This window comes from Dipodomys ordii, unplaced genomic scaffold (genome assembly GCF_000151885.1).
Source record: "Dipodomys ordii isolate 6190 unplaced genomic scaffold, Dord_2.0 Scaffold99, whole genome shotgun sequence".
NCBI lineage: Eukaryota > Metazoa > Chordata > Mammalia > Rodentia > Heteromyidae > Dipodomys > Dipodomys ordii.
In genome coordinates, this window is record NW_012267315.1 from 8,267,227 (window position 1) to 8,289,443 (window position 22,217).

Genomic DNA, 22,217 nt, shown 5'->3' on the forward strand with positions numbered 1-22,217 from the left:
AATGCTTGGTAAGATATGTACGCATTATCCTGCCCATGTAATTGTAACCCCTCTGTACAGTATGTTCACAAATAAAATAAAATTAAATTCAAAAAAAAAGTTCACCAATGAAGTATCTGTTATTAAGGCTTCCATATGTATAACTGAAAGTATGAAAGTACCAATAAGAATGAAATCTACCAATTTTGGGTGCGGTTGAAATTTATCTGAGTCCTGTGCTCCTAAAAAGCAGTGGTTATAAAAATCCACCCTCATTCATTCCTATTTTTCTGAATAACTGAAAAGGATAGGCTTGTTGTATATATATATACTGTGAGATAAGACCTGTTCTGATCCTTCCTCAAGACTCCCTGGTTTACTCATCCCAGGATCTCTTTGGCCTTGGGAAGAGCTTTCTTAATGAATATTCTCCTAAGTTACAGCAATCTGAAAAAAAAAAAACAACACTTAATAGGTTACATTAAGTCTTTAAACAAAGAGATGTTTTCTCTAGGGAGGAAAGGGAGAAGGAATGGGAAAAACAAGCTACCATTTAGTTGTAAATGATTATAAATGAAATATGACAAAATTAGCCTCTTTTTTTGGGGGGGGGGGTTGTTTGCTAGTGTAGAACCTAAGACCACATACTAGGCAAGTGTTCTACCACTGAGCTTCCTGCTACATTCCCAGCCTTAATCTTTTTTCTCTCTTTAATACAAAAGGACCTTGACTCTATGTTTGGTGGTTAAAATTAATGATAAAGTATGATTGCAGGGTCACAAAAAGTGATCTTCTCCTATTCTATTATTCCATTCCAATCGGTTTTCTCATATATCAAATAGGCACATCATCACTTTCACCAAGTTGTTCTAAGTAAAATTGTTTTCCCAACCACCAAGTAGAAGATTTTATTCAGTCTATGTTAATAAGCTCAGTTTGTTAGAGTACCATTCTGTTTATGGTAAGGTTAGAGTTAGGTAGATTGCCAGGTAGACTTTTAACTGTTCTAGGGGATAGTGTATATTCCTACTTTATAGAGAAGCATGTAGCTATGCTACAATTGCTTAACAAGGCCATTGGAGGAGTTAGGCAAGTCTATATAGCCAATGTATCAATCTACATCAACTAGAACAAATAACCCTAGGAACTTGATAGACTGGTAAATCATCTTTGCACATACAAGGAAGCTGGCAAGCTCAGTAGACACGGAGGAAAGTTTTATTTGGGGTGTGTAAATGTGGTTCATGTGGAGGTACACTTGGGGTGGGAAGGGGCACTTTATAGTGAGACCTTTGAAATCATGAAATTTCTTAAAGTGTTCAAGTGAGGCAATTCCAGTTTGCTTTTCCCCAAGTGTTTCTGAATGACTTACTGTGGACTAGGAAATAATTCTGTTTATTTAGAACAAACCAATTACTAGTTAAAATTTAACTCAAGAGAAATGTACTTATTACTTGACTTATGAAATGATAACCTCTCTGCCAAACACCGTAATAATAAAGTTTTATTTAGAAATAAAAATGTTAGGGGGCAAAAAAAAACTTGCCAGGCAACAGTGGCTCATGCCTGTTATCTTTAGCTCCTCAGGAGGATTGTAGTTTAAGGCAACATGGGATTGGAAAGTCTATGAAACTCTTATTTCCAAAAAAAGCTCAGGGACAGTGCCCAGGCCCAAAGTTGAAGCCTTAAGGACTGGCATAAAACAACAAAAACTGCAACCAAGCAGCTGACCAACAAATCTAAATAGTTTTAAAAACAGAGAACGTGGCGTTCAGAATGAAGTATGATGCTTTCTGTGTCTAAGACCAAATGTAAAAGCAATCTTTAAAAATGGTTGGTTTGTGCTCTAAATTCTTTGCAGGCATCCAACAGAAGTAGGTTTTAAAAACATCTAGAAGCCGGGTGCCAGTGGTTCAGGCCTGTAATCCTAATTACTCAGGAGGTAGAGAACTGAGGATCACGATTCAAAGCCAGCCCGGGCAGGAAAGTCCGTGAGACTCTGATCCAATAAACCACTAGAAAACTGGAAGTGGCACTGTGGCTCATCTTGAGCTGAAGAGCTGAGGGACAGCACCCAGACGCAGAGTTCAAGTCCCATGACCAACAAAAAAATAAAAAATAAAATACCTTAGTTTGAACTCAAGGCCTGGTGCTTCCCTAGGCTAGCACCAACCACCTGAGCCACATGTCCAAGACGTTTTTTAGTTTTTTTTTTTTTTTAAAGGTCTTGAGTTTTTGCTGGGGACTGACCTCATACCTAAATCTTTCTACCTATATAGCTCTCTTCCCACATGCCTGGCTTGATGGGTAAGACAGGGTCTAACTTTTTTAAATGTTTTGTTCAGGGTTAGTCTGGAACCTCAGTCCTCCTGGATCCCTACCTCTAGAGTAGCTAGGATTACAAACATTCACCCAAGGCCTGTATTTAATCGTTCACTTGGCCCACAAAGTACTAGGAGGTACTAGGCTCTTCACGTTATCTAAAAATATGTGGTGGAAAATGACTTAAACTGAAAACGCCCCTCCCACTTCACTTTTTCTGCCTAATATTTAAAAAGACCCTAGTTGTAAAGGGCGGGGGAGGGAGGGGGTGCCATTTCCCCTTCAGCCATACAAACAAACAAGCAAACAAACTTGGTCACTCTTCCCAAGCTTCATTCCCAAATAAAATCTAAGTTCTATTTCTGCCCTTTCTTTATTCTAATCCCCTCATGACTCAGTTTCCTTACAATGGGAGTCTAGAAGCAAAGCTTTAAGGACTTAATTTTAAGTACTAAGTAAACATGTTTGGTCCTGTTTTCAATCAGAAAAGAAGTCTATATTAGCAGAAAAAAAAGATGTTAAATCAGAAGATACTAGACTAAGCTCCAGTCCTCTTGAAGCATTTGCATCACTGATGAAGGTCAAATTTATTAGTACTCAAAGCCCTTCGATTAAGTCTTTTAGTAAAAACAGTATAGTGCCTACCTTTAAAACCTTGAAGAGGTTAAAGAGACTTAAGATGCTGATTCTCTTTGTAGCTTATAGCACTAAACCGAAGGAAAAAAAAAAAACTACATGCCAAACCCTAATTACACATCGTTAGTCATCAAGAAACTACCTGTTAGTCTCTCTTTTTTTTCCCCCTTTTCCACTAATGAGCCAGCCTGAATCTGTAAGAAAGTTTCAACACCTCAGTGAAAACCAAAATTGTTCTCAAGTGAAAACATTGTGTATTCGGACAAACTGGAACCAACTGTTTCCAGGCAGACAGACGCAGTTAACAGTGGAATATTTCAAGCAAAGCCTGGGGAGGCTTTGCCCTGCAAATCATTGACCAAAAATGGTAACAGTGTGTGCAGACCAAAGAAAATGACAAACTGTTTCACCTGATGGTCTAGGAGAGACTACTGCTTTACAACAGTTTCCAGCCACAGCTCAGAGGAGAGAAATTATGTAAATTTAATAAAATCGCCATCTCGGATGCATTACATGTTTCCTTCCAGTCATTCGAGTAATTAAAAAAAAAGCTTTTAAAATCTGATTAATAGGACCAAGCCTTCTCCTCCCTTTCATGCCAAGTTATGGCAGAACCGTCCATAGGTTAAAAGAAAAGCACAGTAAGCACGGATGGACGGATCGGACAGGGGAGGGTTAAAAGAGACAGTGCCAGATTCGACCAGCACCACGAGAGTGCTGCTGGAAGCTGATTGTCAGATACGACAGACAAAGCGCCGGCCCGGCCGGCCCCCGCCTCCCACTCCTGCCAGGGTCGCGCTCGTCGGCCATCATCGCGCCCTCCACGGCGGCTCAATGAAGGCCTCATTTTCCTCACTGAGATTAAAGTGAGAACTGTGGTCGACAAAAATGCACACGGGTCGGTGAGCGAAACAGCAGCGGAGAAACCCGCCCCGAGAGGAGCCCGCGGCGGGCTTCCCGGCCCGCACCCCGCCCCGCGGTCTGCAGCCCTCCGGATCGATTTCATCCAGCGGTGGGAACGTCGAACCCAGGGCCGGTGGAACCGAGGCCCAGCCGGGAGACCGAGCCACAGTGCGGGCCGGCGGCCTGGACGCCAGTGGGCGCAACGCCGAGGCCGGGGAACCGCCCAGGAGTGCGGAGCCCAGCGCGGGCGACCGCGGCCGGGAGAGTGCCGCAGCCCTCCCTCCCTTCCGCGGGCGGGGACGCGCCTCACGCCCCTCGCTCGGGCCAGACCCCGCGGGGCCCCGGGCGCCCACCGCCCTCAGCCGCCGCGGCCCACACCTCGAGCTCTCTCCCACTCACCATCTTGGCTGGGGCGGTCACAGGGACTCAGGGGGGGGAAGGGAGACGGCCGGCGCCGAGTCTTCAGAGCGTCCTCCTCGCGGCGGCGGGACTGACCGAACGAGCGCAGAGCCGACGCGGCGGCGCGAGCCTACCAAGGGAGGGGTGGGGGACTAGGACGCGCGCTTCGCGTCGGGCTGAAATGCGGCTGCGCACGCCACGCACCGCCCGTCGTTGCTACGCAACCGGCCGGCTTTAGCCACGCCCCACTCCTGCGGCCGAACGGACTCCGGACTGCAGGGGTGGGGAAGGCAGGCCTCCCACACCTGCTCCGGGGCTGGCGGGGCGGAGTCTCCAGTCACCAGCTCTGGTCTTTGGGGAGGAGGGTGGGAAGGGGAAGGGGAGCCGTGGGTGGGTCCTCCCGGACCTGTTGGCGAGGGCTGGACAGACTAAGGAAGGATGACTCAGGTGGACCAACCGGTTTCCCCCCCAGCCCCGCACCCCGTCAGGAACGAGGCCACGTGACGCCCCGCCCACTGCGCAGCCATTGCCCATACATAGAAGCGGCCACCTGGGCAGGTGTGCGCGCCGCCGAGGACGGAGTGGGGGGCCGGGCTTGGGGCGGGGGAAGGGAAGGGGGACTGGGAGGAGGGCCTGGCGGGGAGGGAGGGCCGGCGGGAGCCCGCGCCGCGGCCGGGAGCCGGCGTCCCGCATTTTTTTGCCTACTTTGGTAGGATTCCCGCCACCCTCCCCTGATTGGCCAGCCCGACGCGTCCGGCCTTGGCTGGAAGAGGGAAAAAAAAAAAGTGCACATTTTTCCTTCCTCCCGTGGCGGCCGTGGCTGTCGTGAGTGCGCCGTGAGTCACCGCTCATTCCAGGTCTGCAACACTGGAGTGATTTATCTTTGGGAACCTTCGGGGGGAGGGGGGGGGAAGGAGACCCGGCCGGCCCTCGGGGGTGTGGCTGGGAGACGCCTGCCCGGACTTGGCACGGTGGCTTCTGCCCCTCTGCATTTTTAAATTGAGGATTCTGCTTTTCTAAGGGGTGGGCTGCACGGAAGCACAGTGTTCAGAGGGTCCCAGGGAACCCCAATGGTGGTGGTTTTGTGTGTGTGTGTGTGTGTAATAGGAAAGAATGTACAACTAGGATGATTAACCTTTTTTTCAGTTCTGTTTCATTTAAGCTACTGAGAACACGGTGGTAATGTCTACCAGAACTATTTTATTTCTCCAAATTTGGACTAGCGGATCGGAGCCTGTGTTTGTGTGTGTGTGTGTGTGTGTATGTGTGTGTTTTTCCTGTGTGTGGGTTTAGTTCAGCCCACTGAGCCTGGAAACTCAGTCGTCATAACTTTTCTTCAAGACAGTAAGCAAGTTGTGGCTATTTTAAGCCTGCTCCACTTGCTACTGTTGTGTTTTGTTTTGCTTGGCAAGCCAGAAGACTGGCAGTCAGAATCACCTGGTGAACCTGTTCAAATTCAAATTTATAACTGCGAGACCTGAGCGTTTTCATTTTTAAGAGTCCTCTGGAGACTGGTTGGTGGGGAGGGAATTACACTGGATAACTGTTGAGAAACAACTCTTTATCACCCCCCTGCATCTGGAAGCAAGATAATTAGCTTGCTTGCTTCTTTCCCTTTCCTTTTTATGCCAGTCTTGGGGCTTGGACTGAGAGCCTGGGCTCTGTTTTGAGCTTTGTGCTTTGAACCACAGCTCCACTTCCAGCTTTTTTTTTTTTTGTAGTTACATGGAGAAAAGAGTCTCACAGTCTTCCTGCCCAGGCTGTATTTGAACCATGATCCTCAGATCTGTCTCCTGAGGATTACATGTGTATAAGCCAACACCACCAGACTGGCTGGCCTGGCAGCCTGCCTGGCCTGCCTGCCTGCCTGCCTTCTTTCTCCCTTCTCCTTTCCCTTCCCCTTCCCTCCTTCCTTTTTATTGTCTGCCTACAGTTCATTGGCCTCCAGTAAATATGAGGCTTCCTTTCCTAGTCCAGAATTGAAGCATGCTGTTATATGGACACATGACTGCCTGCTTGATCGATTTCCATCCTCTGCTCTGCCACAGAGTCTACCTAAACCCACTGTTAGCCTGCTTAAAGTTTTCTGTGGCTTCCAGAATTCTCAGCAAGCCAAACTTTTCTGTCTTGAGCCTCAGCCTGTCTTTCCTATCTCTTCCAAGCTTCCAAAGTTTCTACTGTCCTGCCCAGACAAAACTTCTCATTCTAGTGCCTTAAAAACAATAAATATAGGCTGGGAATGTGGCTTAGTGGTAGAGTGCTTGCCTAGCATGCATGAAGCCCTGGGTTTGATTCCTCAGTACCACATACACAGAAAAAGCCAGAAGTGACACTGTGGCTCAAGTGGTAGAGTCCTATCCTTAAGCCAGAGAAGCTCAGGATCAGTCCCCGGGCCCTGAGTTCAAGCCCCAGGACTGGCAAAATAAATAAAAATAAATAATAATAAATAAAAACAGGGTCTCACTGTGTAGCCCAAGCTTACTTCAAACTTGGGATTCTCCTGCCTCAATTCTCCTGAATATTGGAATTTACAGGAATACCACCAAGCCCAGCCCGTAACGTTTCTTGTTAAAGTTAACATGATGATGGATCTTCCTTTTGCTCAGCCTGGAGTGTTACTTGGTGACTGTGCCTTATCATCCCTTGAAATTACTGTAAAGCATACCATTACTCTATTTACTCTCAGTGCACAGCTGTCACAATATTTCAGTGAATAGCTCTGTGAATGGCCTTTTTGCATACATATACTAGTACACCTCTTAGGGACAGATAAGAAAATTAAGTATTTAAGGCTAGACTAAATGATTTCTTTAAAATATATGTGGAAATAATGTTCCATATGTAGTTTTTTTCTGTAATGTAAGATGACATGGAGAGTTGCCAACATACACTGCTGAATAAATAAACCAAATCAAGCTGTATGTATGTTTTCAATGTTCTGTATTGCAGACTTCAAAATAATGGTTTAAGCCACCATCAAATATTAATATGTGAGCTTATTTTACAATGGAAGTAATTTAGACTTTGTATATTGATTTGATATAATGTTTAAGATTGAGTCTATACCCTATGCTTTGCTGTGCATAAATTCCTTTCCTAGGGTCACCTAATTGTCAACAATGGGTACAAGAACACATTCTAGGCAGTAAAAAGAAAGTAAAAAGTGAACCTTCTCCCCTTTTAAAGAAACTTCCCTCCCCAGAAGTACCAACAAAAGTTTCTGCTTTTATTACATGCCTGCGAAGGAGCCTGGGAAATGTTGTCTTATTTCCTGACCATTCATGTGCTTGGGTAAGAAATTGGGATACCTTCCTGAAATACTTCATCCTACCTTTGGATATTGGTTAGAAAGTAAACTACACTTTTTTAATCCAAAGGTCCTGTCTTCTGTGTATGTTAAAATTACAAGTTCTGTTTTCACCCCCCCCCAAAAAAATAGAAATTGGAGTTCCTTTACTAAGGGAGAGAAATGGAGACTGAGAAATACCAGCAGTGACTACCATGGGTAGATATAATTGATCTCATACAACAGATAAGGTAAGATGAAGAAATACTCCTTGGGAGCCTAGAAGCATAAGCAGTGACATTCAAGCATATAGCCCTTCCCATCAGGCCACATAGGCCTCACCCATGGGTGAGGCTGAAGAGAACAGGTGTGTCCCATGCTTCAACAACAGATGGTTACTGGCAAAACTAAACAAAGGGAAATCAAGGAAAAGATGGACATCCCTTTACCTACTGCCCATAACCCAAACCTGATGGGTCAGGCAGCCTCAAGTCTTGGCCATATATTGTAGGAAAAAGACTAAATGTATTTGGAGTATGCTCATGGAAATTATCTGTACCACATGATTTCTCTACAGAGTAAGTTGTTGGCAGAATAAGTTGTACATAAACCATGAGAAAATGGAGTAGACAGTATCATAGCAATCATTTTCAAGTTTCCTATCATGGCCATTTTTTTTTATATTTCTGGTAGAGGTGTCCTTTGAGCTCCTTTACTAGGACAGGTTGGGTTTCTTCGATTGAATCATTTGTCATCTCTCCTCCCATGCCCAGAAGAAGGGAAAACTAGAAAGCTAGAATAATAGAGGAAATAAGGAAGGCACTGTGAAGCTCAAACACATATTAATACAACTTTTTACACCTCTGCAGGGCTCTAGTGTAATCTTGACATTACCTGGCAGCCTCTGCATTGGATACTTCGCAAGCTGTAATGTTTTCCCACCACAGTAGCAATAAGAGAGGCAGAAGTCTACAAAGGGACAGGACAGCAAATGGGTCCCAGCTAGAGTTCACCACTACCAGCTATGATAGGCATTTCTCTATCATTCCCTTTCCATTAGGGCATATAGTATAGCCCTACTTTGTCTAAAAGGACTCAAGCTTTAAAAAAAAAAAAAGGCCCCTTGTTTTTGGATGTTAAAATTTACTGTAAGTTTCTAGTCATTCTTTCCTTTGATTTTTTTTTATTATACTCAGTCCTTGAGCTTCTTGGCATTTTAAAGGGTTTGAATTCATTTTGTCTCTCTTGAAACCAATTCTTGTTTGTTTTTTATTTGTCCCATTTGAGCCTTTCTAACAGTATTTTTCTTCAGAAGCACAATCACCAGAACTGTAGACAGAAGGTGGCATCCTTTTGAAAAATAGGAAATAATGTGTGTGAGGACCCATTCGTGTTGAATGCACAAACACAAACTGCAGCCTTTTGTTGAGATCAACTGTACATGTACATGTAAAAGATTGGAAGGTTTTGTGCCTGTACTAGAGCTTGAGCTTGACCTGGTCACTGTCCCATTGCTTTTTTGCTGAAGGCTTATGCTCTAACACTTGTTTCATTTCTAAGGTGGAAGGTTTTAAACTGATAAACAGTGTGATATGGACTCTGAGCTTGGTGTGTATAAATCTGTCTATGGGATTGTTTATCTCCACATTAGATTTCTTTTTCAGAACATTTTCCCCAAACTTTCCTGAGATATCTAATTTAATAGATAAGCTTTAGAGGAGTACTTGAACTCCTACAGATTATAGACCAACCTTTGTGAGTTGGAACAAATATGAATCAGTGTGTGTGTGCTTTTCATAAGAATCTCAAAGAGAATACTTGGCCCAGGAAGGGCTAAGAATAATCCCTTTGGCTCTAAGATGTATGCATGCATTTCAGATTATTGAGGCTAGAGGTAAAGCTCATGCTTGGAATGTTTAAGGCCCAGAGTTCAATCTCTAGCACGTGCACATGCACACAGACATACACACACAAACACACACACACACCTTTGATGAACTAGCATAACCTTAACAATTTGTAGAACTCCTCTTTGACATACTAAGGCTCATGAAATTTGGTTTATAAACTTTAGAATTTGAGTATAAAAAAATCTATGCTTATTCTTTATATTCAAATCAATTCATTACTATAATGGTCCAGACTACAAAGTAATGGGGTTCCCTTTGCTACCTATATCTTAAGGTAAGGGAGCTGAGCAGCACAAAGGGACCCAACAGCATTAATCTTACCACACTCATGATGTACAAATGAGGCCAACAATCACTTCTTGCAATCAGTCCTTTTCTTTCCTTCCTTCCTTCCTTCCTTCCTTCCTCCTCCTCCTCTTCTTCCTCCTCCTCCTCCTCCTCCTTCTTTCTTCCTCTTCTTCTTCATTATTATTATTATTAATTATTATTATTATTGGGTTTTGGCAGTACTAAGTACTAGGGTTTGAACTCAGAGCATTATGCTTGCTAAGTACTATTGGCCCATGTCTCCAGTTCCTGTTTTGTGATTATTTCCTGATTATTTTTTAGGTAGGCTTTCCCTTCCTGATTAAGATATGTACCTGTGCCCATCCTAGGCCTCCCTAAGCTGGTCATCACAGGCATGTACCACCATACTCAGCCTCTTTTTGATAAGATGGAGCCTTGCAGCTTCGCTGGGGTTGGCCTGCAATCTCAGATTCCCACATCACTAGGATAGCAGGCACTCTCTACCACACCCAGCTATAGGTTGAGGAGGCTCACATGAACTTTTCTACCTCAAGCATCAGCCCTCCTATTCTTAATCTCCCAGGTAGCTAGGACTACAGGAATGAGCTGTAGGTAACCAGCTTTGGGTGGGTGAGTTGGTGTGGGAGGGAGAAGGAAGGGAGGCATTGGGCAGTAAATTTAGGCCCACTCATTTAGAAGTGGACTCATATCCATGCTGGATGTGGATGGAATCTCTTGATCATTTTCATTTTTTGATTCTGTAGAAAACCTTTCCACCACCCCCGCCCCTTGAGCCAGTGAATCACTCCCTCCATGCTAACCTCTGAAGTTTCCTTTTCTTTTTTCATTGCTATTTGTGTGTGTGTGTGTGTGTGTGAAAATGTTGTACAGAGGGGTTACAATTACATGGGCAAGGTAATGAGTACATTTCTTATCAAGCATTGTTGCCTCCTCCTTTGTTTCCCCTTCTCATCCCTTCCCATTCCTCCCCTCACTCTCCCCTCACCCCGCCCCCAAGCTTGCTTCCTTACCTAGCCTAGCCAAGCCTGACCCTTTGTAGAGAGTTCTAGATTGTTGAGTAGGAAGAGTACTTCTGGTCACATACCTTTGAAACGTCAGAGAAAGGTCCTATAAGCAGGAGGAAGTGTGCACATACTCTGATAAAGGCCGAGTGTTGGATTCTAGGTTCAGCATATTTTCCTTTTCCTTTAAATGACTCTAGGAAAGAAACTCCCATAGAAGGTACAGTGCAGTGCGGGGTTCGTTTATGACTCATGGAAAAATTTTAAATGATAAATATTGGCTCAGCCAAAGGCTGACCTAAGAAACACTTCTCTAAACCATGGTTACAAAAAGCAAGAGGAGAATATTCAACAGATACACTGTGATACTACTTTTAGGCAGAGAAGAAAGAACTTGGATTATGTGAGCTCCCCTTTCCTAAGGACAGAAATTTCTCTGGGCTGCTTGCCGTGTCTTCCTGGTGAGAAGAATTTCAAATGGAGTTAGTCCAGACATTTCTGGGCTAAAATAATGACATAAAAATTAATGAAGATGAAAATATCTTCCCTTCAGAAAAGAAAAAACATAAAAGGAAAAGAAATATTTTCCTTTCCTGAGTTAACAAAAAAATTCCTCCATGTCTGTGTATAGAAGAAACTGAACATCAAGAGTGATGTTAAGAATCTGGAAAGTTAGCTGGGTTCTGGTGGCTCACACCTGTAATCCTAGCTACTCAAGAGGCTGAGATCTGAGGATCCCGGTTCAAAGCCAACCCGGGCAGGAAAGTCCGTGAAACTCTTCTCTCCAATAAACCACCAGAAAACCAGAAGTGGTGCTGTAGCTCAAGTGGTAGAGCACTCACCTTGAGCTGAAGAGCTGAGGGACAGCGCTCAGGCCCAGAGTTCAAGCCCCATGACTAAAAAAAAAAAAAAAGAAACAAAAAGAAAAACTATATGGTATGGACACTGTGAATAATTGAGATTCTCAGGCAAGGCGATTAAAAGCGGACACAAAATCTGGAACTGATATTTTCCTCAATCTACTGGACAACCATTTGAGGATGCCACCAAGGACATATGGACTTTCCCTCTGCCAATAGAGAGGACAGATAGTAAAGGCTCAGAGAAAAGTCTCTAGGATATTCTGAGGAGAGGGTTGAGGGCAGCAACATGGATAGAGCCATTTTACACATTCCTGTGAAGCTCCTCTAAAGTGGAAGAGAAACTAGGAGCCCAGGTATGGCCTGAAACACCTGCACAGGTGGGAAGGGACACGTAACCAGACACTGTATCAAATGCCCTTTGACACAGCTGCTGGGAAACATCTCAAATTCCTCCAGGGAGAGAGACTGTAAGAACAAGACCAGTACAAAGATATGACATGGGCCTGGTGTCCAGTTTGTGGAAGCTAGACTCATCTTTTGGGAGGTCTGACCTTTTGTGGTTTTCTTCCCTTTGCATCTTGGCTCATCTTATATTAATCAGCATTGCAGCTTGATGGGACTGGAGCTCCCCTCACCAGCCAGGCTGTGGCAAGAGTGTCCCTGAAGGTAACCAAGGTGATGTTGGCAGCCACAGTGGCAGCAGTTGGGATAGCTCCGGCAAGAAATGCCTCACTGGCTGCCAAGGGATGGGGCTGGGCCCTGCGCCAGGACTTGGATGGACCTGGGCCATTCTGCGGGTTGAACCAAATGGCACTAAAAAATAATATAAGAATGGAAATCACATTAGCTCTTCCCCCCCCACCCCCGGGATTAAAAGGTAAAAGTTTAGCGTGCCTGTTACTCTCAGCACTAAGGAGGCTGAGGCAGGGGAATCTGTAGTTTAAGGCCAGCCTGATCTATGTAGTTGATACCTTGTGTCAAAATAACAACAACAAAACCAACTAGCTTGTGGGGGGGCAGATTTGATCATGTGCAAGAGAGAATACAACTACCTTCTCTTAGCTGCCTTATGATGTTTAAAAATGTTTTATAAAGCATTTTTTACACATTATTAGGTCTGAAAGCACACACATATATCCACATACACAAAAAAACTACTTCTATTAGAAAACTTTTACTTTTGTTCTCTAATTCTTTTCCTCTCACCAAAATTAAATATCATTGATTTGGAATGTGCAGAGCAAAGTCTGAATGAAATGTATCCTTCCAGACTTTATTCTGTATACACACAAGCATACACTTAGATGCATACACACACATGTACACAGGTAGGTAGGTAGGTAGATAAGTAGGTAGGTAGGTGGATAGATGTAAGATATATGTTTCTTTGGAGAACTCTGGCTATTTAGCCATTCGTGGGCAGTGTAAAAGTTCAGAAATTGTATGTCCTTCAGCTAAATACCTGGAAGAATTACTACATTGAAATCCATGAGCTAGTTAAAGGAATATAATTTGTATAATTGATTGCTTTCTATAAGTTACATAATTTCATACTCCTATGAGCAATCTATGGAATGTGGGGTCCTCTTGACTTACATCAACACTGGATAGTTATGAGCTCTTTTATTTTTGTCCATGTTGGGAGGTACTTCCTGTTTATCTTATATTTACAGTGTTCTGATCTATAGTAAACATTTTTTTCATTTTTTTTTTGGCAGTATGCCTTCTTTAATCTTTTTTTTTTTTTTGGCCAGTCGTGGGGCTTGAACTCTGGGCTTGGGTACTATCCCTCAGTTCTTCAGCTCAAGGCGAGTGCTCTACCACTTGCGCCACAGTGCCACTTCTGGTTTTCTAGTGGTTTATTGGAGATAAGAGTTTCATGGACTTTCCTTGCCCAGGATGGTTTTTAACCATGATCCTCAGACCTCAGCCTCCTGAGTAGCTAGGATTACAGGCGTGAGCCACAGTCGCCCGGCTTTCTTTAATCTTTAACATACTTTAGCAACTGTGCATTTGAACCTTGGACTACATAAATATGGCTTATTTCTTCCAATTAGAAAAGATCACAGCCAGGAGCTAGTGGCTTATGCCTGTAATCCTAACTAGTCAGGTGGCTGAGATCTGAAGATCAAAGTTCAAAGCTAGCCCATGTAGGAAAGTCTTGAGTCTTTAAGTCCAGTTAGCCACCAAAAAAGTGGAGCTGTGGATCAAGTGGTAGAGTGCTAGTACAAAAGCTCCAGGAAAGTGCCCAGGCCCTGAGTTTAAGCACACACACAGAGAACCAAAAACTGTAAACTTCTCAACTATTTATATGTTCTGCCCACTTTTCTATGAATGTTTCTTCTTCCAATTACTTTGGAATTTTCTATGCTTAATACTTTGTCTTTCATCTGATAGGCACTTTCCTTATTTACTTATTTATTTATTTATCTGCCTATTTATGTCAGAACTGGGACTGGGACTTGGGGCCTGGGCACTATTTCTTAGCTTTTTTGCTCAAGGCGAGTAGTCTACTACTTAAGCTCCACTTCTAGCTTTTTGCTGGTTAATTGGGGATAGGCATCTCATGAACTGACTTTAACTGTGATCCTCAAATCTCAGCCACCTGACTAGCTAGGATTACAGACATGAGGCACTAGTGCCCAACTTTCTCCCCATTTTTGGGGGGTAGGGTGCCAGTCCTGAAGAAGCATGAAATCAGGGCCTAAGCACTGTCCCTGAGCTTCTTTGCTCAAGGCTAGCACTCTACCACTGGAGCCAGAGCTCCACTTCTGGCTTTTTGGTGGTTAATTGGAGAGATGAGACTCATGGGCTTTCCTGCCTGAACTGGCTTTCAAGTGTGATCCTCATATCTCAGCCTCCTGAGTGATTAGGATTACAGGTATGAGCTACTCAGCTCTCCCTACATTTTGGTTAGCCATTGTCATTGATTATGGGTAAGGTTTTCTGGTTTGTTTATTTTCTAGGCAACACAATAAAAGTTTACAACAATGAAAGCAATTGTCAATCCTTTCCTTATCAATTGCCAAGACAGTTGTTTATTTTAGAGATGGTGGCCACACACAGTCTCTCTTCTTTTCATATGAAAAGAAATATTTTCATGCCTTAAAAAAAATCTGTATTCTGGGGCTGGGAAGTTGGCTCAGTGGTAGAGCACTTGCTTTGCATGCCTGAGGCCCTGGGTTCGATTCCTTAGCACCGCCTAAGAAAAAAGCCTGAAGTGGTGCTGTAGCTCAAGCGGTAGAGCGCTAGCCTTGAGCTGAAGAGCTGAAGGACAGCGCCCAGGCCCAGAGTTCAGGCCCCACGACCGGACCCAAAAAAAAAAATCTATATTCTGTATAGATGTTCCTGAATCTGGCTTACACATTATGGTGAAATTTGTGAAGATGAGGGGAAGTAGCAGGAGGGAGATAAAGTTGAGCTAATGAATTTTTGGTAAAGTATCAGCAATAATAATGTTGCATAACTTGTGTTTTCTGCACACTTCCCACTGAAATCTGGGTCATATGCAAGAAGCTTTTCTTTTTCCAACCACATCAGCAGTGTTTTTTTCCCCCTCCTGGTCCTTCTAAAGTCTAGCTCTATTTTCTTTTCAATCTTGGAATCCTACTGCTTTTGTCAAAACTATCTGCCTAGCTTTAAATGCATTGTGTGATAAAAGTACCATCTATATCCTGGTAACTGCTTGAATAGATGCAGGGTTTTAGCTGGTTTTGATGTTGGATGAGGCATGTTTATTTCTGATTTGGAAGACATCTCATTGGGCCTGGATGACCCTTATTTGAACTGGAATATTCTTCTCATTGTTGACCTTGTTCCATTTTTTGCTTTGTTACAAGAACAATCTTATGTTCTCTTAACTTCTACTGTTGGTTTCCAGAAAGACTAAAACAAATGTTTTGTGGTTCCTAAAATTGTTTCCCAAGTTAGGTCATTACAGTTGCAAAATTTTTGTTTTGATAGAAGACTTTGCCAAAGACAACAGAGCTGATAGCTATTATTTCAGGGGGGAAAAAATCTTGGGATTATCCAGAGGTTGCTGTCTCTTTTTCACTAAAACAGAGGAAAATTCTTCCAGCTGGACCTTAACTATATTTTAGATAAATCTCCTTCCCCCTTCCCTTTTAAAAAATAGAGATATGCTTAGTTTACTGGCTGACTTCCCCAGGTTTTCAAATTGCCCCATAAAATTTTGGAAAGCATTTTAACTTTATAAGGCAATTTATCATAAATTAATTTTCAGAAACTTCTTGAGCCAACTAAAAGCAAAAACAAACTACATTCTCAGGCAATAGACTAATTTTAGTCTTTAAAAAAAACTGGGCATTTAAATTTAGGGCACCATTTTAAATAGTATATGTGGAAAACCTGATTCTCTTCTTTGAATTTTCAGAGACTGAACAAAGGATGCTACTAATTTCATCTGGCAGTTTCAGCCACCAGAGATAATATTATTTTATAGATAATAATCAATAAATAACAGTAAATAGTAAATAACGTCAGTAAGTGGTTAACAACTGACTTTCCCTGGGAGAACTGTCCTAATCTTCCATGTTTGCTGGGTTTTGTGGTGTAAATACTCTCACCACAGCCAGTTTCAAGCAACTGATGAGTTGTCAATCAGCTGACAAAATTTCTGAAAGTGTAACAATGAACTCTCATGAGCTTCTAAGAAATGTCATATAGTTCCCCCAAGGCAAGCTTGGGCCCACTGCCTTGTGGCAGGGGCACAATTCCATAATTCCGTTCTTTTAATATCCTAGAATTGATCTTGCAGTTACTAGGTTAGTATATAGCAAACCCTGACAGAATAGTACTTTTAGATCCAATGTGTTTGAAATCCCTGTCTTAGTTTGTTCTGTTGCTTTGACAGAGTTTCTAAAACTTTAGAAATCTATAAAATGTTGAAGTTTATTTTAGCTTGCAAGGTTTATTTTTGTGTAGGGGGGATGGGAAATTAGGGGATTTTGTTTGTTTTTGGTTCTGGGATTGGGGTCAGAGCCTTGCACATGCTAAGCACACACTCTGACATTGAGCTACGACCTCCTACCTCTTGCTTATAGTTCTTGAGTCTGAGAAGTCCAAGGGTATGGTGCCAATATCAACTCAGCCTCTAAGGAAGGCCTTGGGCTGCTTCAACTCATAAGGGAAACTAAGGAAGAAGTGGCCATGTGAAGAAGACTGGAGGAATACTGCGCTCAGTGATAGCACAATCATTCCTGAGAGCAAGGCATTAACTCATTCATGAAGATCTCTTCCTCATGACACACACTAGACTCCACCTCCAACACTGCCAGACTGAGAACTTGAGATTCCAATACAAAGCTGGGGTTGAAGTGCAGTGGTACAGGGGTTTGCCTACGTACACAAAGCCCAGGGTTCCATCCTTAGCACTGTGTGAGAGAGAGGTGGGAGAGGGTAGAAAGGTCAAGGAAGGGAAGAAAAAAGAAGAAAAGAGAAGAGAAGAAGGAGAAGGGAAAGGAAAGGGGAAGAGGAAGAGAAGAGAGGACAAGAAGCATAGACTTTAGGGTGATACATGGACTTTGGGGGGACACTCTCATTCTCTATCATTCTGCCCTGGGGGAATTTGATCCAAACGCCCTCTTCAATTGCCAAGTCATACAATTAGGGTCATCGAGGACAATGAAGGGCATTTTAGAGACAAGGACCCACTCAGAGTTTGAGGCTGGAGTTTAGACTGCTACATTCAGCAAAGGCTGACCACAGAAGAAAATAAGCAGCTAGAATCAGCTTGAATGCCACCCTTCAAAATGGGTTTTGCTTTAGGATTGCATTTGAAAAGCCACAGCCTTTGAGGACGCCTGTGAAGTATCTTTATTGTCTGTTACTTAGGAACATCTCTTACTTTCCATCATTTAAAAATAAAAAGTGATTTTCCAAGGAATTAATATTTCCTTTGTGTGCATCTTACAAGTATCATCATTCTGCTGACTGAAGCATTGTTTTTTTTTTTGTTGTTGTTTTTTGTTTTTGTCAGTTGTGGGGCTTGGACTCTGGGCTTGGGTGCTAGCCTTCAGCTCTTTAGCTCAAGGTGAGAGCTCTACCACTTGAGCCACAGTGCCACTTCTAGTGGTTTCTTGGAGATAAGAGTTTCATGGACTTTCCTGCCCTGGTTGCCTTTGAACCAAGATCCTCAGATCTCAGCCTCCTGAGTAGCTAGGATTACAGGCGTGAGCCATTGATGCCCTGCTGCTCTGTTTTTTTTTTTCTTAATGAATGTAGTTTTGTTCTGTTCTTATGTATTTCATCTAATGATGAAAGACAATTGAGCATAAATCTAGCCATCATAAACATCACAGCAGAGTAAATTTCAGTTTGGGGCTGCTACTAGTTTGACTGCCCTTTCAAACAGACTAGTCAGCAAATAAGGAGTGTTGTGACCAGATCTTCCCTAGAGCCACTGCTAAAAGTGGCTGTAAAACTCCATCTTGGATCACATGGCATCCAATTCCTCTTTAAAAGTTTCAAGATGAAGCTGGGTGCCATGGCCTCATGCCTAGCTATACAGTAGGCTGAGATCTTGAGGATCACTGTTCAAAACCAGCCTGGGTAGGGAAGTACATGAGACTCTCATCTCCAATTAACCAGCAAAATCAGGTGGTAGAGCTGCGGCTTAAATGGTAGAGCACCAGATTCAGGTATATAATATAGCTAAGGGACATGCCTAGGCCCTGAGTCCAATCCCTAATACCAGCACCAAAAAAAAAAAAAAAAGCCTCAAGATCAGACTCCCAACATTCAACAATTTTATCTTCAAATTTCTTCATATGTATGTATGTATGTATGTATTGGTGGCATTGGGATTTGAACTCAGGGACTTTTACACTTGCTAGGTGGACACTCTTTAGCCACGCCTCTAGCTTTGTTTTTGCTTTAATTAATGTTTTCAATAGGGTCTTATATTTCTGTCTGAGGTCATCCTTGGAATAGGATCAAAGGAATCATCAAAGCATGGTAAAGCATGTAGGAAATAGCAACTGCAGGCATTAGCTATCCCTTCGCCCAAAGGTATGGGAGGAGAGAATGTGGAAGGCACATGGTACAATCTGGGAGGATCAGCCTTTTGAGTTTCAAGTCACCGGGAGAAGGATAGAATTTGGGTCCCTGGGGATCAAGTGGAGGATGGCTATTGGGAATGAGCAGTATTATTATCAGTCCTGCCTTTAAGAACTGTAGTTCGGGAAGAGTTACCTATGGTCAGGTCTGCCAGGATGGTGGTAGAGAGGTGAAGCCTGAGCTAGGGGGTGCATCAGCCTATGGGGCCGGTAGTGCATAGAAGGGAGACCTCTCAATGCATCTATTTGCATACATGAATATGAATGAGCAGTTGGGAGAGAGGGTATAGGAATAAGGAAGATGTTGGTATTTGCTGGGTGAAAAGGCCAGGTGACACAGATTTTAAATAAATGAGTCAGTAGGAAGCACTTTGCAAATAAGCTAAGAAGTCAGATGATTGTGATATATAGTTCTTTGAATTTTGGCCAAACTCCACCAAACAATGTTAGTCTCTTGTAAACCAGCTATTGCCAGTAAGTTCATTAGAAAATTACTCATTGAGCTTAAGAGGGCTTACAATGTACAGTCTTTCTATCCCTTACTGTACTCTTAAACTGTATGCAGAATTTGAAAATGGCTTATGAGAAAGCTAGCTTGAGGTGTCATTGTTTTCAATTTTAGGTAAAAGCTAGGAATCTGGTACATTTGGGAAGATATAATATATTTCTTCATGAAATAGTCCTATCAGTCCCTTCTGATATCATAGGAAAGTAGACCTAGACTTACACAAACAACAGCTAGTCAAAGTATATGTTTAACTCCATGAGTAAAACTTCCTTCAGAAATACCTTCATGGCTGAGCATTCACAGTTCCTTGAGACCCATCTTTTAGTTGGTACAAAGCAGAGTTTGGAACAGCCTCTTTTTAGGGCATTATGGGTATGCCCATTGACCAACTTCAGCTTGATAATATACCCAACAACTTGCCAGTTTACTCCTAGAAGAAAAGAGAGGTTATGGTTGAGATGCAGTCTGACCTAACTTGAATGCGGTTATAGGTCTTTTTATGATATCTTAAACAGAATTATAGAGCCAAAACAGGAACACCATGGCTTGATTGATATCCACAGAAATTATAACTGTGAGACTCCATAGTTGGCCCTGACAAGTATTGGGATGACTCACTTCTGCATGATAGAGGTCACAGGTACAGCCACTATTTATGAACAGGCAAAGGGATGATGAATTGATGACTGACCCTGTGCCAATGACATTCCAAGACTGTGGCCCATTGTCTTATGGGTAGAGAAGGTAAGTCTAGATATCCTCAAAATCCTAACCACCAAGCTGGGTGCTGGTGACTCATGTCTGTAATCCTAGCTACTCAGGAGGCTGAGATCTGAGGATCAAGGTTTGAAGTCAACCTGGGCAGGAAAGATATTGAGACTTTTATTGCTGATTAGTCCTCAAAAAGCTGGAAATGGAGGGGAGGGGGGGGTAGGGGTGGTAGTTGAGGAGATGGGACAGGATGGTAGGGGAAAAACAAAGGAGGAGGCAACAATGCTGGATAAGAAATGTACTCATTACCTTGCTCATGTAACTGCAACCCCTCTGTATAGTATTTTCACAATAAAAAAACTTATTTAAACAAAAAGCTGGAAATGGAGCTGTGGCTCAAATGGTAAAAATCACTACCGTTGAATGAAAAGACTAAGGGTCAGTGCCAGGCCTTGAGTTTAAGTCCCTGTATCAGCATTAAAAAAAATCTAACTACCGTTAAGAGCATTCAGATGGGCATTCCTCCCATAGGCACCAATGAGATTTCGGTTGCTGAGACCATTTGGTGAATCAAAGGAGAAATTTTACATTCTCTTTCCATTATCAGAAGACATTTTCCTGAAGAACTGGGGATTTGGATATGTAACTTTTTTCCCTTTATAATTTCAAACATATAGAAGACATTAAGGAACACTTCTAAAACCCAACTCCACTAGTTATTAACATTTTGCTCTTTTTTTTTTTGCCAGTTCTGGGGCTTGTATTCAGGGCCTGGGCACTGTTCTAAGCTTTTCCACTCAAGGCTAGCCCTCTACCACTTGAGCCACAGCTCTGCTTCTGGAATTTTGGTGGTTAATTGGGCATAAGAGTCTCAAGGACTTTCTTACCCAGGCTGCCTTTGAGCCATGATTCTCATATCTCAGCCTCCTAATAGCAAAGATTGTAGGCATGAGCCACTGGTGGGTGCCTGGTTCTATTTGCCTTTTTAGTATATGTTTTTATTTATAGTTATGAATTATATAAACATGCGTTTCTTATTCTCTGTATATGTTTGTCCCTAAACCAGTCTACATTTACTAACAATGAGGTCATTTTCTGGCATGTCATAATATAGTGATCAAAATCAGCCATTTTAACTTTGTTACAATTATTATTTTAATACCAATTTCATATTCAAATTCCATCCATTGCCATAATGGTGTCCCTTATACTTTTTTCTTTTATTGCCAAGCTAGAATCTAGTTCAACATCATTTATTGCACTCAATTGTCATTTCTTTGTGTCTCTCAATCAGAGAACCAGGAATATACCTTTTATCATATAAAGTTGAGTCTTCTTTTATTTGTGTGTGTGTGTGTGTGTGTGTGTGTGTGTGTGTGTGTGTGCTGGTACAGGGACTTGAACTCAGGGCCTTGCGCTATCATTTGGCATTTTCACTCGAGGCTGTTACCTTATTACTTGAGCAATGCTTTCACTTTTGTTTTGTTTTTTTTTTTTGCTGGTCAATTGGAGATAAGAGTCTCACAGACTTTTCTGTCCTGAATGGTCTTGAACTTCCATTCTCAGGTCTCAAGGTCCTGAGTAGCTAAAATTACAAGTGTGAGCCACCAGTGCATGGTGATTTTTTTTTTGATACTTCAGTTTCTACATTAGACCCTTAGAAAACCAAGTTGGATGTTCAGTGTCTTCTTGCATTTACATGTTTGAATCTTAAGTTTCCCTTCCCACAAATTTTCAGCCAACTGTATGTGTGCAGTTGGAGAGAAAGCCTTGCTTCCAAGTATACTTCTCTTTTCTTTCTTTCTTTTTTTTTTTTTTTGGGTCAGGTCATGGGGCATGAACTCTGGGCCTGGGCGCTGTCCCTCAGCAATTCAGCTCAAGGCTAGTGCTCTACCACTTGAACCATAGTGCCACGTCCAGGTTTTTTCTTTTTGCTTATGTGGTGCTGAGGAATCGAACCCAGGGCCTCAGGCATGCAAGGCAAGCGCTCTACCACTGAGCCACCTTCCCAGCCCCCCAAGTATACTTTTCTATCACTTGCCATCCTTCAGGCTGACTCACCACACTCAGCAACACAGAGCATGTATTACAGTGTCTTTAAAGATTGAAGCCTGATGGACATCCCTGGCTATATAGAACTGGGCTAGGAATGGAAAATCTGTTCTTTTTTCCTTGAGTCATCGATCTCCTTACTCAAAATGAGAATTTCTGAGGCTGGTTTTTCTTTTGAGTGCTGCAGTTTCCTAGAAAGGCCCTACAACGTGTAACTGTGTGTCTGTGCATCTGCCTCTTTTGTTGCAATTACTAGGGCTTT

General features: G+C 42.7%; 2 protein-coding genes across 2 annotated transcripts in view; one reads left to right on the top strand and one right to left on the bottom strand.

Annotated features, from left to right (window-relative positions):
- Positions 1-4,384, bottom strand: part of Dstn (destrin (actin depolymerizing factor)) — a 31,858-nt gene extending 27,474 nt beyond the window's left edge. The window contains exon 1 of the mRNA XM_013027109.1: positions 4,240-4,384. Coding sequence (XP_012882563.1) covers positions 4,240-4,242 — 3 coding nt within the window. The 5' untranslated portion in view covers positions 4,243-4,384. The remainder of the gene's footprint in view (positions 1-4,239) is intronic.
- A 667-nt stretch (positions 4,385-5,051) lies between these two features.
- The window catches only part of Bfsp1 (beaded filament structural protein 1, filensin), a 56,381-nt gene continuing 39,215 nt past the window's right edge, over positions 5,052-22,217 (top strand). Inside the window, exon 1 of the mRNA XM_013027108.1 lies at positions 5,052-5,096. The gene's annotated coding sequence lies outside the window, so the exon portion shown is untranslated. The remainder of the gene's footprint in view (positions 5,097-22,217) is intronic.